General features: G+C 36.5%; 1 protein-coding gene across 1 annotated transcript in view; it reads right to left on the bottom strand.

Moving 5' to 3' along the window:
- GABRB1 (gamma-aminobutyric acid type A receptor subunit beta1) overlaps positions 1 to 18,282 on the bottom strand; it is a 473,078-nt gene that overhangs the window by 298,072 nt on the left and 156,724 nt on the right. Inside the window, exon 4 of the mRNA XM_077136782.1 lies at positions 15,547 to 15,767. Within this exon, the coding sequence (XP_076992897.1) occupies positions 15,547 to 15,767 (221 nt within the window). The remainder of the gene's footprint in view (positions 1 to 15,546; positions 15,768 to 18,282) is intronic.

Genomic DNA, 18,282 nt, shown 5'->3' with positions numbered 1-18,282 from the left:
GGCTCTGTATTATCAAGATAATTCCCTTTGCTTTTTACCTTGCTTTATAATTAAGACCAAGGCAAGCAGACATGATTCTCAAAGGAATAGTGAGAAATGCTTTTTTTAAAAAAAAAACCCATGGATGTAGCCATTGATTTTATTCTCACACACAAGCCACAGTCAGGCACTATCAAGAACATTGGAAAATTTATTTGGAATAGAGCTAAGTAAAGAAATGAAGTGGGGGAATTCTCAAAATCTGCATCAGGCCCTAGGTTTCTGGGTAATGTTAGACTCTCATTTCTGAAACCTGAAGCCATGAAGCTTCTCCTTGGAAGGAAGAGGCATTACTGTGTATTGGAGAACATGAAAAAATCATGTATGTTTTTAAAGTTCACATATTTGGCAGAGTCATTTCCATTTATTCTGTGTATCTTCTATAGTTATTTTCATTTCCGTAATGATGAGTAATGCAATCATCACACACTGACCACTATCTTCCTAGAAATTATCTGTAGGGAAAGAACATTGACAGAAGGCAGTAATCGAGCTATTTTGTGCAGGGGCTAAGAGTGCAGATGCTGATTTGAGAAGACTTGGATTAAAGCCAGCATTCAACATTTAGGTGGCTTTTAAAAGTTACCTACAAGGGCGGGCCGCGGTGGCTCAGCGGGCAAGGTGCTTGCCTGCTATGCCGGGGGACCTCGGTTCGATTCCCGGCCCCAGCCCATGTAAAAAAACAAACAAACAAACAAAGTGCAATAAAGCAAGAAAAGGTTTAGGGATGTTTCCTTTCCTTCCTTCTATCCTTCCTTCCTTCTCTCTGTCTTTCCTTCCCTTCCTCCCTCTCAAAAAAAAAAAAAAAAAAAAAAAAAAAAAAAAAAAAAAGTTACCTACAAGGTACAAGTAGTGTGTATAGTACGCTCCCTATCTTGTAGCAAAGGTAGGAAGTACAAGTATGTGTGAGTGTCTGTGATAATGAAAGGAAAATCCAAAAACTAATGAAATGATTTACCTATGGAGGAGGAAGGTAATGGGAGGAGGGTTGGGCAGCAATAGAAGTAGTTTTATAGTTTGACTTTAAGAACATGTAAATGTTTTACATAGTGATAAAACAATATTAAATCAAATTAAAAATCTAAACCCAAGCAAAATGAGGCAAAGAAGCTTACCTATAGAGTTAGGAACAATTTTTCAACTTAAAATATAATATATATTTTATTATAATAAAATAAATATATATTTATAAAATATAAATATAAATATATTATACTATATAAAATATAATAAATATAAACATTGACTGTGCACTTGGTGGGATAAATCCTAAAGAGAAAAAGCACTGCAAAGAAATCTTAACCTGTCTTCAGGGATCATATCATTAGTAATAAAAATTTGGTAATTTTTAAAACTAAATATACATATACACACATTCATTTAGCTATATAACAGGATAAATTACTAAATAATCATATTAAAATCATTAGGAACCAATATTTTCAATGGAAGAGAAAAGAAACATAATATAAAATAAAAGAAGCTATGCAAACACCTTATAATCTTAAATTTGAATTATAAATATCACTATGAATTCATGATATATTTCCTTTGTTTCTGGGACAGGGAATGAACAAATTGAGCCTAGAATATCTTAATGTATTACAGCACAAGAAAGATACTACTGAGGCCACGAAGAAAGAACTCAGGGATAAAAAAGTGGTCACTGGACAAATATAAGACAAAGTGAGCACCCAAAATAACAATAGTTGCAGTGGACCAAAAGAGCTATACCTGTTAAAACCCATCTTCATAAAGATAAACAAACAAGGGAAATGCCAAACCTAAGTTGGTCACATTTAGGGGATGCTAGGGAAACAGCGTGTCATTTTGAAAGGAGCTAAATGAAGGGAAAGAATCAAGCATTCATCCTGCCTACAGTATACAATATACTTCAAAATAACCAAATCAAACATATGGAATAAAAATAAATAATAGGGGGAACAAATGTTAAAATAAATTCAGTTTGAAATAGTGGTAAATGAAAGAGAGGGGTAAGAGGTATAGTACGTATAGTTTTTTTTTCTCTATTATCATTTTATTTCTTTTTCTGTTGTCTTTTTATCTTTTTCTAAATCGATGCAAATGTATTAAGAAATGATGAATATGCAACTATGTGATGATATTAAGAATTACTGATTATATATGTAGAAGGGAATGATTTCTAAATGTTTTATTTGTTAATTTTTTTTAATTAATAAAAAAGTTAAAAAAAATAACCAAATCACTGATAAGAGAAAGTTCTTCTTTATAGTATAATTTTAATTAATAAATAAATAAGGGATTATAGAATATCACCATTTTACAAACTCTTAACACATTTAGGCAATGATCAACCATTGCTGCTATCAGTAATTTCTGATAGAAGAACACAGCACACAATACTGCCTACGAAGGGGTCTTGCCAAAGCTCATCTAAATGTGATTAAACCTCAAATATAGAAGATAGAGGAACATATTTACACCAAGGGGAAGCTATCAAAAGAAGTAATGATTTCTTACAAAAAATTATGAGGCAAGAACAAAGGAAAGTAAGGGATCCTATCAAGTAAAAGACACCGACTATTTATCAGTCAAGTACACTTGGAAAGGAAGAAATGGGAAGGCAAAAGTGGGGACAATTTCAAAGAGGTTAAATACTCCACTAAAATTTTTCCCAGTATTAAGTTGTTTCATCCCTGCCATTTCCAGGGAAAGATAAACACAGTCTTACAGCACCCACGTGGCTGGGCCTTGGAGAGGATCAGTGTGTGAAGCCAGCTGGAGCATGTTTGGACTAAAGACAGAACACATCTGGTCATTAATAGTGATAATTGATCTTTGGTTAAATGCCATCATTTGGATAAAGGAAATGTTGCAGCTGACAACTATCTTGAATCAGGTGACTGCATCTTACAAATTTTAATTCCAATTTCACAAACACTCCCTGGCCATCTATTTGGTCTGAGAGAGGAGATACAAAGTTTAAGAAATATAGTTTGCATTTTCAATGAATATAAAATCTTGTTTCATCACAGTAAATATAGACAAACAACTCTAAGACTCAGACAGAAACATCAAAAGAGAGTTATGAATCTCACGGGCCTTCAGGAGATTAAAGCACAGTTAGTTATCAAACGGTAGAAAGTTTTTCCCTGGGTAGGTAGACTGTGAAAGAAAAATGGAATTAGAACAAGGCTTTGAAGAAAAAGGTTTAGCATGGGAAAAGATAGTTTGGTGGGAGAAAGAGTATTTAGAGGCAGAGAATGGAGGGCATTTCAGTAGATCCAGAGGGTTGCCAGATAAAATGCAGGATGTCCTGTTGAATTTGATTTTTAGATAAACAGCAAATAATTTTTTAGTATAAGCATGTATTATGTAATAGTTAAGAAATGCTGAGTTTGAAATGCTCCAGATATGTTTAGAGAATTAAGTAAAATGCTTTTAAAAAGTGTAAGATTTTCAGGAGAGGTTCCAAGATGGTGGCTTAGTAAGGTACGTGCGTCTTAGTTCCTCCTCCTCCAAAGCAACTACTAGGTGAACTGAAACAGTGCAGAACAGCTCCCGGGGCTACGGCAGGGAATGGAAACACAGTGTACCCCAGTCTGGACTGGCTAATCTGACTGCGAGACTCGGCTGCGGTGAGATCCCCGAGCGGCGCGCGATTTCCCGAGCAGCGGCAGCTGCAGCGGTTGGAGCTACTCCCTCCCTCCTTCCCGGGCCGGCTCAGAGTCTCGGAGAGGCAAGTTTCCCAAGTCGAGGCGGCCGGCGCCCCTCTTTTGCAGGCGGCTTCGAGTCTCGGCTTCGAGTCCGCAGCTACGAGTCTCAGATCAGAGGGCTATCCAAGCCGCGGTGGCCACCACCCCCGCGGGCGGCTTCCTGTTCCGGTGGGGAATTCCCCAGGCCATGGCGGCCAGTGACCGATGCCCCTCCCCTGCAGGCGACTTCCTGGTCCGGTGGCGAATTCCCCGGGCCCGCTGCGGCTGGCGACCAGTCACAGGGTCCCCTCAAGCCGCAGCAGCTGACGCCCCCACCACGCGCGGCCCCTGAACCAACGGAGAGAATTGGATCGGAAATCCCCAGGCCACGGAAATCAGTGACCGGGGGGATCCATTCCAAATACTTGAGACAAATGTGTGTCACGAGTGCCACCTACTGGGAAGGATAAGAAAAACAGAACCCAGAGATTTCACAGAAAAATCTTACAACCTTATTGGGTCCGACACCCAGGGAAATCTGACTAAATGCCCAGACGCCAGCAGCAGAAGATAACTGTCCACACTCAGAAGATTGAGAATATGGCCCAGTCAAAGGAACAAACCAATAGTTCAAATGAGACACAAGAGCTGAGACAACTAATGCTGAATATACGAACAGAAATGGAAAACCTCTTCAAAAATGAAATAGATAAATTGAGGGAGGACATGAAGAGGACATGGGCTGAACATAAAGAAGAAATAGAAAAACTGAAAAAACAAATCACAGAACTTATGGAAGTGAAGGATAAAGTAGCAAAGATGGAAAAAACAATGGATACCTACAATGATAGATTTAAAGAGACAGAAGATAGAATTAGTGATTTGGAGGATGGAACATCTGAATTCCAAAAAGAAACAGAATCTATCAGGAAAAGAATGGAAAAATTTGAACAGGGTATCAGGGAACTCAAGGACAATATGAACCGCACAAATATACGTGTTGTGGGTGTCCCAGAAGGAGAAGAGAAGGGAAAAGGGAAAAGGAGGAGAAAAACTAATGGAAGAAATTATCACTGAAAATTTCCCAACTCTTATGAAAGACCTAAAATTACAGATCCAAGAAGTGCAGCGCACCCCAAAGAGATTAGACCCAAATAGGCGTTCTCCAAGACACTTACTAGTTAGAATGTCAGAGGTCAAAGAGAAAGAGAGGATCTTGAAAGCAGCAAGAGAAAAACAATCCATCACATACAAGGGAAACCCAATAAGACTATGTGTAGATTTCTCAGCAGAAACAATGCAAGCTAGAAGACAGTGGGATGATATATTTAAATTACTAAAAGAGAAAAACTGCCAACCAAGACTCCTATATCCAGCAAAATTATCCTTCAAAAATGAGGGAGAAATTAAAACATTCTCAGACAAAAAGTCACTGAGAGAATTTGTGACCAAGAGACCAGCTCTGCAAGAAATACTAAAGGGAGCACTAGAGTCAGATACAAAAAGACAGAAGAGAGAGGTATGGAGAAGAGTGTAGAAAGAAGGAAAATCAGATATGATATATATAATACAAAAGGCAAAATGTTAGAGGAAATTATTATCCAAACAGTAATAACACTAAATGTCAATGGACTGAATTCCCCAATCAAAAGACATAGATTGGCAAAATGGATTAAAAAACAGGATCCTTCGATATGCTGTCTACAGGAAACACATCTTAGACCCAAAGATAAACATAGGTTGAAAGTGAAAGGTTGGGAAAAGATATTTCATGCAAATAACAACCAGAAAAGAGCAGGAGTGGCTATACTAATATCCAACAAATTAGACTTCAAATGTAAAACAGTTAAAAGAGACAAAGAAGGACACTATATACTAATAAAAGGAACAATTAAACAAGAAGACATAACAATCATAAATATTTACGCACCGAACCAGAATGCCCCAAAATACTTGAGGAATACACTGCAAACACTGAAAAGGGAAATAGACTCATATACCATAATAGTTGGAGACTTCAATTCACCATTCTCATCAATGGACAGAACATCTAGACAGAGGATCAATAAACAAATAGAGAATCTGAATATTACTATAAATGAGCTAGACTTAACAGACATTTATAGGACATTACATCCTACAACAGCAGGATACACCTTTTTCTCAAGTGCTCATGGATCATTCTCAAAGATAGACCATATGCTGGGTCACAAAGCAAGTCTTAACAAATTTAAAAAGATTGAAATCATACACAACACTTTCTCGGATTATAAAGGAATGAAGTTGGAAATCAATAATGGGCGGAGTGCCAGACAATTCACAAATACATGGAGGCTCAACAACACACTCTTAAACAACGAATGGGTCAAAGAAGAAATTGCAAGAGAAATTAGTAAATACCTCGAGGTGAATGAAAACGAAAACACAACATATCAAAACTTATGGGATGCAGCAAAGGCAGTGCTAAGAGGGAAATTTATTGCCCTAAATGCCTATATCAGAAAAGAAGAAAAGGCAAAAATGCAGGAATTAACTGTCCACTTGGAAGAACTGGAGAAAGAACAGCAAACGAATCCCAAAGCAAGCAAAAGGAAAGAAATAACAAAGATTAGAGCAGAAATAAATGAAATTGAAAACATGAAAACAATAGAGAAAATCAATAAGACCAGAAGTTGCTTCTATGAGAAAATCAATAAGATTGATGGGCCCTTAGCAAGATTGACAAAAAGAAGAAGAGAGAGGATGCAAATAAATAAGATCAGAAATGGAAGAGGAGACATAACTACTGACCTCACAGAAATAAAGGAGGTAATAACAGGATACTATGAACAACTTTACGCTAATAAATACAACAATTTAGATGAAATGGACGGGTTCCTGGAAAGACATGAACAACCAACTTTGACTCAAGAAGACATAGATGACCTCAACAAACCAATCACAAGTAAAGAAATTGAATCAGTCATTCAAAAGCTTCCTAAAAAGAAAAGTCCAGGACCAGACGGCTTCACATGTGAATTCTATCAAACATTCCAGAAAGAATTAGTACCAACTCTCCTCAAACTCTTCAAAAACATCGAAGTGGAGGGAAAACTACCTAATTCATTCTATGAAGCCAACATCACCCTCATACCAAAACCAGGCAAAGATATTACAAAAAAAGAAAACTACAGGCCAATCTCTCTAATGAATATAGATGCAAAAATCCTCAATAAAATTCTAGCAAATCGTATCCAACAACACATTAAAAGAATTATACATCATGACCAAGTAGGATTCATCCCAGGTATGCAAGGATGGTTCAACATAAGAAAATCAATTAATGTAATACACCATATCAACAAATCAAAGCAGAAAAATCACATGATCATCTCAATTGATGCAGAGAAGGCATTTGATAAGATTCAACATCCTTTCCTGTTGAAAACACTTCAAAGGATAGGAATACAAGGGAACTTCCTTAAAATGATAGAGGGAATATATGAAAAACCCACAGGTAATATCATCCTCAATGGGGAAAAATTGAAAACTTTCCCCCTAAGATCAGGAACAAGACAAGGATGTCCACTATCACCACTATTATTCAACATTGTGTTGGAGGTTCTAGCCAGAGCAATTAGACAAGAAAAAGAAATACAAGGCATCAAAATTGGAAAGGAAGAAGTAAAACTATCACTGTTTGCAGACGATATGATACTATACGTCGAAAACCCAGAAAAATCCACAACAAAACTACTAGAGCTAATAAATGAGTACAGCAAAGTAGCAGGTTACAAGATCAACATTCAAAAATCTGTAGCATTTCTATACACTAGCAATGAACAAGCGGAGGGGGAAATCAAGAAACGAATCCCATTTACAATTGCAACTAAAAGAATAAAATACCTAGGAATAAATTTAACTAAAGAGACAAAAAACCTATATAAAGAAAACTACAAAAAACTGCTAAAGGAAATCATAGAAGACCTAAATAGATGGAAGGGCATACTGTGTTCATGGACTGGAAGACTAAATATAGTTAAGATGTCAATCCTACCTAAATTGATTTACAGATTCAATGCAATACCAATCAAAATCCCAACAACTTATTTTTCAGAAATAGAAAAACCAATAAGCAAATTTATCTGGAAGGGCAGGGTGCCCCGAATTGCTGAAAACATCTTGAGGAAAAAAAACGAAGCTGGAGGTCTTGCACTGCCTGACTTTAAGGCATATTATGAAGCCACAGTGGTCAAAACAGCATGGTATTGGCATAAAGATAGATATATCAACCAATGGAATCGAATAGAGTGCTCAGATATAGACCCTCTCATCTATGGACATTTGATCTTTGATAAGGCAGTCAAGCCAACTCACCTGGGACAGAACAGTCTCTTCAATAAATGGTGCCTAGAGAACTGGATATCCATATGCAAAAGAATGAAAGAAGACCCATATCTCACACCCTACACAAAAGTTAACTCAAAATGGATCAAAGATCTAAACATTAGGTCTAAGACCATAAAACAGTTAGAGGAAAATGTAGGGAGATATCTTATGAATCTTACAATTGGAGGCAGTTTTATGGACCTTAAACCTAAAGCAAGAGCACTGAAGAAGGAAATAAACGGGAACTCCTCAAAATTAAACACTTTTGTGCATCAAAGAACTTCATCAAGAAAGTAGAAAGACAGCCTACACAATGGGAGACAATATTTGGAAACGACATATCAGATAAAGGTCTAGTATCCAGAATTTCTAATGAGATTGTTCAACTCAACAACAAAAAGACAGCCAACCCAATTACAAAATGGGAAAAAGACTTGAATAAACACCTCTCAGAGGAGGAAATACAAATGGCCAAAAGGCACATGAAGAGATGCTCAATGTCCCTGGCCATTAGAGAAATGCAAATCAAAACCACAAGGAGATATCATCTCACACCCACCAGAATGGCCATTATCAACAAAACAGAAAATGACAAGTGCTGGAGAGGATGCAGTGAAAGAGGCACACTTATCCACTGTTGGTGGGAATGTCAAATGGTGCAACCACTGTGGAAGGCAGTTTGGCAGTTCCTCAAAAAGCTGAATATAGAATTGCCATACGACCCAGCAATACCATTGCTGGGAATCTACTCAAAGGAATTAAGGGCAAAAACTCAAACGGATATTTGCACACCAATGTTTATAGCAGCATTATTTACAATTGCAAAGAGATGGAAACAGCAAAAATGTCCATCAACAGACAAGTGGCTAAACAAACTGTGGTATATACATACGATGGAATATTATGCAGCTTTAAGGCAGGATAAACTTATGAAGCATGTAATAACACGGATGGACCTAGAGAACATTATGCTGAGTGAGTCTAGCCAAAAACTAAAGACAAATACTGTATGGTCCCAATGATGTGAATCGTCACTCGAGAATAAACTTGGAATATGTCATTGGTAACAGAGTTCAGCAGGAGTTAGAAACAGGGTAAGATAATGGGTAATTGGAGCTGATTGGATACAGACTGTGCAATAGGACTAGATACAAAAACTCAAAAATGGACAGCACAATAATACCTAATTGTAAAGTAATCATGTTAAAACACTGAATGAAGCTGCATCCGAGCTATAGGTTTTTGTTTTGTTTTGTTTTGTTTTTACTATTATTACTTTTATTTTTTTTCTCTATATTAACATTCTATATCTTTTTCGGTTATATTGCTAGTTCTTCTAAACCGATGCAAATGTACTAAGAAACGATGATCATGCATCTATGTGATGATGTTAAGAATTACTGATTGCATATGTAGAATGGTATGATTTATAAAAAAAAAAAAATGGACAGCACAATACTACCTAATTGTAATGTAATTATGTTAAAACACTGAATGAAGCTGAATCTGAGCTATAGTTTTTTTTTATTTTTTTTATTTTTTTCTTCTTATATGTTTTTGTATTTTTTATTTTTATTTTTATTTTTTCTCTATATTATCATTTTATTTCTTTTTCTGTTGTCTTGCTATTTCTTTTTCTAAATCGATGCATATGTACTAAGAAATGATGATCATACATCTATGTGATGATATTAAGAATTACTGATTGCATATGTAGAACGGAATGATTTCTAAATGTTGTGTTAGTTTATTTTTTTTAATTAATAAAAAAAAAGTGCAAGATTTTCAGAGGAAAGTAGTAGGCAATAACGTGGAAAAGACACCTTGGTCATATATAGAGGGTATAAGATTCCAGACAGAAAAATAAAAACAGTTTTAGAGGACTGTGGAGGCATTGACTCTATATATGTATACATATATTTTTCATTATTCTTGTTCTCCTACAGTTTTGCTATTCTATTGCTGGCTCCTCTTTTCCCTCTAATTGTGAATTTAGGGATTCCTCGAGGCTTTGACCGGCTCATTCAATCATCTACCTTTAAATATATATATATATATAAATGGTATGGGAGTGATATGAAGAGATATGTACTGTAGGAAGAATAGGCTAACAGTGATGAGAGAAATTAAGATAGGAAATTGGCCTGGAGGTGAAGATGTTAATTAGGGTGGTATAAATTATTTGGAAATGCAGATGGTTAAGATACAATGCAGGAGAGGAAACTACTGAGACTGGATCTCAGAAGCAAATGAGGTAAACGTAGACAAAGACACATTCAAGTTTATACCTATCGACTAGGATGATAATTATTTTGTTGGCACCTGGGACAGTAGAGGACCTGGTTTTGGGAAAAGATGATAATATAAAATAGGGGTCATGACTATTTTACCAGAGGAGCTGGTAGTACATTTTGATAAAGATGTTCAGTGAGCAATTAGAAATCTTTTTCTGAAACTCAACAATTTGGGATTTTAGATATTTAAAGCTAGACAATTGAATGAGCTGATCAAAACCTTGAGGGATCCCTAAGTTCACAAGCAGAGGGAAAAGAGGAGCCAGCAATAGAAGAGCAAAACTGTAGAAAACCAAGAACAATGAAAAAATGTGCAAGGTGTTGGCTGAAATCAACATTAGTCATTACTCTCATCATCAGAGAAGTCAAGAGTATTGAATAAGAACCAGCGATGGTTTGGTCATTTAGGACAGAGCTGTTTTAGAAAGTAGCATTTGTGGGAGCTATGTTGCTTGAGGGTTGAGGAGTAAATGGGTGACAAGGGAATAGAAAAAGACAAAGCTGGGAGAGAGTTAGTGCTTAAAGAGGAAGCTGAAGGGAAGGAACCAGCTGAGAGAGAGGACTGAAGATTTAAGTAAAAGGGGAGCAAAGTTCAAGAAAAGTAGGCAGCTATAAGATTAAATGTATATCTGGATATATTAGCCATAGAAAGAAAAAATAGCTACCTTGGAGGTAAATGGAAGCAAGGGAAGAAAGACAAAGAGAGAAGAATTTTAGGGATTTAGTGTGTGACATTGAGGGAGTTTATGTTGTGTGGTCTCCACTTTCTGAGCTAGAAAGGAAATGATATTATCTGCACTGAGAGGAGTTGAGTAGAGAGCTTGAAGAACATGGACTAAAACCCAGGTGTCCTACCACACTGCAATTTACAGCACATCACAAGCATCCCTTACTGAGGTGAAATGTAAGAGGAGGTAATAAGGGTTTCAGGGTTACTCCATGGTGTAATGTATTTTGTTGAAACAGAGGTAACCTGAGAGCAAGTGATACAAAGGATGGAATCTCTTCTATGTGCTGAATGCCTGTTGCAGAGTAGCCTGTTCCTCCAGAATTACCTTTCCTGTCTGAGCTAACTCAGAACATACAGTTTACAGGACTGTGCATCATCCCTGGGGTGGAAAATTTGATTTGACTTATGTGGTGGTTTTAAGATGTATGCACCCCAGAAAAACATGTTCTCAAATCTAATCCATTCCTATGGGTGTGAACCCATTACAAATAGGACCTTTAGATGAGGTTACTTTAGTTAAGGTGTGACCCAATTCAGTCAGGATGGGTCTTATTCCTAGTACTGGATTCTTCATAAGTGGAATGAAGTTCAGAGAGAGAGAGAAAATGCCAGAGGAAGCAAGAAGCAGAATATCGATGGAAACCAGAAGAGAAGGGAGAGACCAGGAGACACCACCATGTGCCTTGCAGAAGCTAAGGACCGAGGTTCTCTGGCAGTCAGCCCAGAATGCCACGGTTGTGGGGAAGAAAGCATCACCTTGACGGCAACTTGCTTTGGACTTTTTCCCAGCAACAAACCATGAGTGAATAAATTCCCATTGTTTACCTTAACCCTTTTCATGGTATGTGCTTGAGCAGCCTAAGAAAGTAAAACAAAATGGTTCATCAAAAAAGAAAACAACCAACTCTATGCTTGTGGTTTCATATAAATTGTTGTAGCATTTCATATTTCATTTGACTATAGTATTGATTTTATTTAGTTTAGTGATATGGTTTTATATTTATGAAATACCTGGCCAAAGAGACTTTCAGGTACACTTAGAAAATCCCATTGGCCCCATCATTGCTAAAAACAACCCTTTAATGTATTGCCTCATTTCATGCTGAGCATTAGCTGTACCTAGAGAAAGGAATTAGGCAAGCAGATTGAGTCTGGTTACCCATGCCTTAAATAAGTAAAGCTATAAATATGCCAAGAAAGATGTTATATAATAAAGATTTTCCAGTACATGTGCTTAGGAAGTGATACATGGCAGTTATTCTTAAAAAGGCTATTACAAAGTAAAACAATGTTGATTGCCTTTTTGAAGATGAGGGGATGTTAAATTAGAGGGATTAAAATGAACACACCTGAATATGTAGAATTACAAAGGCAATGGAATTTAGATATGGAAGGGAAGTTTGAAATAATTTTGTTTGCTATCTTCCCTTTGAGATCAGGGGATCTAAAGCCCAAAGAGACAAAATGGCTTACTGAACGGCACAAATTGTTTGAGCCACAAATTTCTTGACCCCAAGCTCAGATGCTTTCCACTTTGCCACAGTGATGAATTTCTACCAGGCTTCCAAAAAATTATTCTGAAGGCCAAAATAGTAAGAGTATGGCACATATGAGGCACTCAGTTTTCCTAACTGTATGGCTTTATCTGTGTGTTTAATCACATTATCTGTTTAAACCCAGCCCTGGTACATAGCTTGTACCTAATAAAGATACAAGAAGCATAATCACTTTAGGAAAATATTGGGAAAAAAAGTTGATATTCATTATTTTATATGATCTTTATACTAATGACTTAGGAGTTATTATCCCCTTACTGCAGATGATAAAAATGAAGATCAGAAAATTTACTTGATGTATTCAAGATCAGGAGTTAGAAAATGCTGGCATCGGAGCCTACCTTTGATCCTCTAATTCTGGATTTTATGAATTATGGTGTCTCTAGGATACATACAACGTCCAGGGAAAGGAAAACTAAACCTGGTATAGAAGAGGTAAGGAAGAAGAAGGGATGAGGAAAAGGAAGATATCAGCACTGGTGGGAGATTTTTACGGAGATAGCTCATGCCACAAAGACATCAGAGCCTATTTAATAGATGAAGAGTTTATGTTTTACTTTAGAAAGTCTGCCTGTTCACAGGTTGGTCCAGAAGAGAAGAAAATTAGCGTTGTACAACTTGAAAGGAGGTGTTACTTCTGAGTGCATTTGAGAGGTGATAGTGTGGGAAAAGTACAGGTATGGGAATCAGGAGACTTACTTTAGTCCCATCTTTGCTATTTTGTTATTGTGTTCCCTTAAATAAGGGCCCCTCTCCTTTTGGGCTTCAGTTTTCCCAGTTATAAAATATGATGTATTGAACTTCATGTTACTCAAATATTTTTCTTCCTCCATACCATTCCCACTGGTAAAGACTGCCAACAATTTGGAAAATGCTCGACGTGAAACTCTGTAAACTGAGAATGAAACTCACATTTTTATTTCCACAGATTCTAGTTGTCTGTGTTGGGGGGGGGGTTGTTCTGTTTTGTTTTTAATAACTTTTAGTATAACTTGACTAATCATTATAGTTATACATATAGTAGTTGATTATTCAGGCTAAATTGGGTCATGAGATTATTCTCTCGCAAGGGTAGAGAGAATAGTTTGGAATATCTGATAGAAATGTTATAGAATTACAACTGACTTCCAACAAATGAACCATTACTAATGACATCAGTGATCTCAGATTTTCTAATTTAATTTACTATTTTGTCTGTAATAACTAACAAAAGACTCAAGGGAATTGTTAGTTTAGTTCATCATTCTTCTGAGAGACATTTAGCTCAGAGCTTTTTAACCACTATTAAAAGCTCTTAGATCTTGATCCAGTGTACAGATTCCAAAGATCATTTTTCTGAAATCAGTTGATGCATTTCAGTGAGCAAATAAAGACAAAAACTATCAGTTAAATAAACCAACTACTAGGTTAAGATCAGAAATTTTATCACGGCCGTATTTTTCAACTTGTGTACTGTTCGTGGGTATTGGTGAACTTAACAGACATCAATTGTGGGATTTTGTCACTTAACTAGAGTTTTAGTTTAGTTTCCTTGTTCCATGGTATAGTACTTTAGGGAGCCTAGGAAAGCTCTGAAATGGAAGGAAAATTTGGAGAAAATATGAGCTTGTGGATACATAGTTTCCATCAGCTTCTCAAAGGTCTCACAAACAGTGACAAAAAAGGCTAAAGAACCACAAATCTACTGTTCTACAATAACAGCTAGTTTTTTTGCAGAATGGCAAGCTTCTTTTAAAACACGCTATGAAATTTTTAATAAGGCCTTAACTACACTTGATTTAATAGGCTCCACAAAGTGTATGAGGTCTCTATACATGATTCTGAAACAGACAAACAAAACCTCACTATAGTACAAAATATTCCTGAGATGAATAAAAGATCATCTAAAGAAATCACATTAATGGATTAGAAGACTCAATATTTTTAATATTTCAACTCTTCCCCAATTGATCTATAGATTCAATGCAGTCTTAGATATAATCCCAGAGGGCTTTTGTCACTTTTCTTAAAAGAAATTAACAAACAAATTATAGAATGTACAGGGAAATGCACAATGCAAAGCAATTTTGAAACACAGGAACAAAGAAGATTTATACTACTTTACACCAGGACTTACTCTAGAGCTAGAGTAATTAAAATAGCATGGTTCCGCCTAAGGACTGACAAATAGGTCAATGGAACAGAATAGAGCCCAGAAGTTACCTCTGCTTACACAGTCAAAGGCATCAAAACAATCCAATGGGAAAAAGAAAGCAAGTTCAACAAATACGACTGAAATAACTGGATACCCATATGGAGAAAAGTGAACCTCAACCCCAACCTGATATGAAGCACAGAAATAAATTCAATTTGGATCACAGACCTAAACATAAAACTGAAAACATAAATCTTTTAAAGGGGAAAAATAGGAACCCAACGCTACGCAACTTTTCAAAATCACCACAAAATATTTTTTCTAGTTTTTCAACAAACTGTTTCCCAATGCCCTTTCATAATTAAGTGGCTATAATCAGCACCTGGAACACCCTTTAATTCAGGCCAGGTGACTCTGAGATAATCAAACAATTGACTAACAAAGACATAACTTCTTGAACAAGCTAACGTAAAATCTGGCAGGCAGACGCATGTTCCTACTGCTATGTTTAATATTTTAAATTCAGGGTAAATAATTCACTTACCTTTGATGGAAAAAGTTGGCTATATTGAGCTCAAATTATTCCAACAAAGATTTCTTAAGTCTTTAGTATTATTTTTAATACAAAAGAAAGCATCTATATATTCTTCTAGTTGCTTCTCTCCCCTCTGCCCGCTTCCACAAGATAAGAATGAAACAGCAACAGTAAGAACCCAAATGGTAAAACATGCAACATGGAGCCATTTACCGGAGTCCGTACAGAACTGTTCCATCTGGATGCAGTCGGATCATTCGATTCTTCACGGTAACCCCATGCACAAATGACTTCTTGTCATTCAGAAAGTAGGTATCTGGTACCCAGAGTTGGTCAGCTACCCTGTTGTCCAGTGTGAGGTTTAGTGGGATTCCAGAGTAAGAAAGCCTTTTGTCTTTCCAAGACTGCTGGAAATACATGGTGAGTGTATAATCCTGTGAAATAAAGGAAGGCAAAAAAGAATTTTACTATCATCATTACCTAAGACCTTTTGTTAAGAAACTGATAGGATGTGGTGTTATAGTTGCCCAGAGACCCATGGTCCTGTTGTCCCCTAAGAGATTACATTTGAGTACATTAAAATTTGCATTTCCAAATATAGAGCAACCGATAGGTTCAAAGTAACAGAGGAATACTTGATCATATGCATGAGTATTTAGTATAGAGTAAATATATTTGCTTGAATTTGAAGGTTTCAAGATAGGGTAATGTTATCATGAGAAAGGTGATAAAGGGAGATTGCATTGAGAGATCCATATTCACAAAATTTTATCTCTGAATATCATATTTATAGTACTATTCGGGGGGCAATGTTTGCTAAATAATAACTAACAATGCATGCACTTAAAAAGGGAAGATGTTTTAAAAACTGCAAATGCCTTTTGAATGAATACTGATCTGTTTCACTCACAAACGTTATCGATGACCACTATCTGGTTATATTTCTAGAGAATTACAATTTATCTATCAGCCATGACAAGTAGTTTATAGAGCACATGTAGGTAGAGATATTTAATTAGCCTGACAACTGATGTCAGTGGCGGAACTTCTCAACAATTCCTCTTACCTCTGTTAAGGAATTAGTTTGTGGTCAGTGTCTGCAAAAAGGCTTTGCTAAGGGTGTTCTCTGCACTTGTCTTTCTGTTAGTTTTTTCCTGGCAGTGGCAGAAAAGGAAGATTTAGGCTCAATAAATGGATCAAGCCACTAGGAAGGGATGGTGATGATCACCTTGGAGCTTTAGTTGCTGTCTATTTTTAAAGAAATTGCTCATTAAAAGAAAACAAATGGCAGAAGTAAAACCTAGGTCCCAACATTATAAAAACAGAAAGATGCTTTTCCTTTTAAAGGGCATTTATCTATCAATAGCAACTTTTCGAATGCCTTCACAACTATCAGGGAAACACAGGGTAACTCCTGAAAAGTGTCTGTGTGCCACCATTGTTGTGCACATCATTAGTTAAGCATTGACTCGATCATGCTTCATATCTGGACAAACTGCACCTCATCTGGAGCTCTAAAGGGCATTTGTGCACTTCTGAAATTTCTAAGAAGTTTAGCTAACTGTCATAGTTAGGGACAGGTGTCAACTTGGCCAAGTTGTGGTACCTTTTTATCTGATTGGGCAAGCGCTGGCCTGTCTGTTGCAATGAGGACATTTCATAGGATTAGGTCATGATCACATCAGCTACATCCACAGCTGATTCCATTTGTAATCAGCCAAAGGGGAGTGTCTTCTGCAATTAGTGATGCTAAATGCAATCATGGGAAGCCTTTTAAGGAGGACTCAGAGGAGACAGGTTGCATTCCTGCTTTGGCTGGTGAGCCTCTCCTGTGGAGTTCATCCAGGCCATCCATTGGAGTCATCGGCTTCGCAGCCTGCCCTGTGGATTTTGGACTCTGCGTTCCTACGGTCACGTGAGACACTTTCATAAATTTTATATTTGCAAGTGTTCCCTGTTGATTCTGTTTCTCTAGAGAACCCTAACTAATACACTAATATTCACACTGGATAATGAATTCCAGGGTTCTATAACCATTATCTTCATGAGCATTTATATTGTTTACTCGGAAACTATTTTGCAATGATTCAAAGCCATTCTTTTCTTTTTTAGAGAAGTTGTGAGTTTACAAAACAATTATGCTTAAAATATAGGATTCTTTATGCAGCCCCCCATCAATACCTTGCATTGGTGTAGAACATTTGATACAATTAAAGATCAAAGCCATTTTTGTTAAATGGCAAGGAAGACATTTGCTCTTCAGCGTTATCATGTGATGTCCCTTTAAAGATGGAAAATCTCCTTACACTTTACCTTCATTAAAAAAAAAAAAGTAGCCGCAAGATTACATACAAACCTCTTATCAATTGCTACCACTCACCTTTGCCTCTCCACAAATTCTTAGCCCTGTGTCTTTTTGAAGCTAAGTGAATTGGATGGATGCTGGGTCTTAGATTTCTCGGTCTTAGTTTCCAATACAGCTTGTTTCTGAACTCTACCACGTTTGCTATGTAATCTTGGGCAACCATTTTAACCCTATTGAACCTCATTTCTAACATGAAGACAAACACATTTTATTGCAGTGTTGTGAGTTTCAATTTAGGAAATTAAGGTGAAGGCACTTCAGAAATTGTAACATGTTAGACAAATAAAAGATATTACATTCAAAATTGTTAATTGCTGTGTAAAAATTAATATCATACTTTCAAATTACTTGGAGTGTTCATATTCATTTTCACAAGCATTTCTAGTTTTTAAAGAGACGATTATGAAACATTCTGTAGGCAGAAGGAGCCTGTTGGCCATGAAAATAAACAGTTGTCTGTGATCAATTCTAGGTCTTGATGTTTGCTTCTTCTTTGTATTTCAGCCAGTGTGAGAAAATTAAAAATTAACCAAAGACATGTTGCTGTAACCATCACAATCAACCTTTCAGTATTCACACTGAAT

The sequence above is a fragment of the Tamandua tetradactyla genome, chromosome 19 (genome assembly GCF_023851605.1).
Source record: "Tamandua tetradactyla isolate mTamTet1 chromosome 19, mTamTet1.pri, whole genome shotgun sequence".
In the NCBI taxonomy this organism is placed as follows: Eukaryota; Metazoa; Chordata; class Mammalia; order Pilosa; family Myrmecophagidae; genus Tamandua; species Tamandua tetradactyla.
The sequence above is the reverse complement of the archived record's forward strand: the minus strand, read 5'-3'. Positions and strand labels throughout refer to the sequence as shown.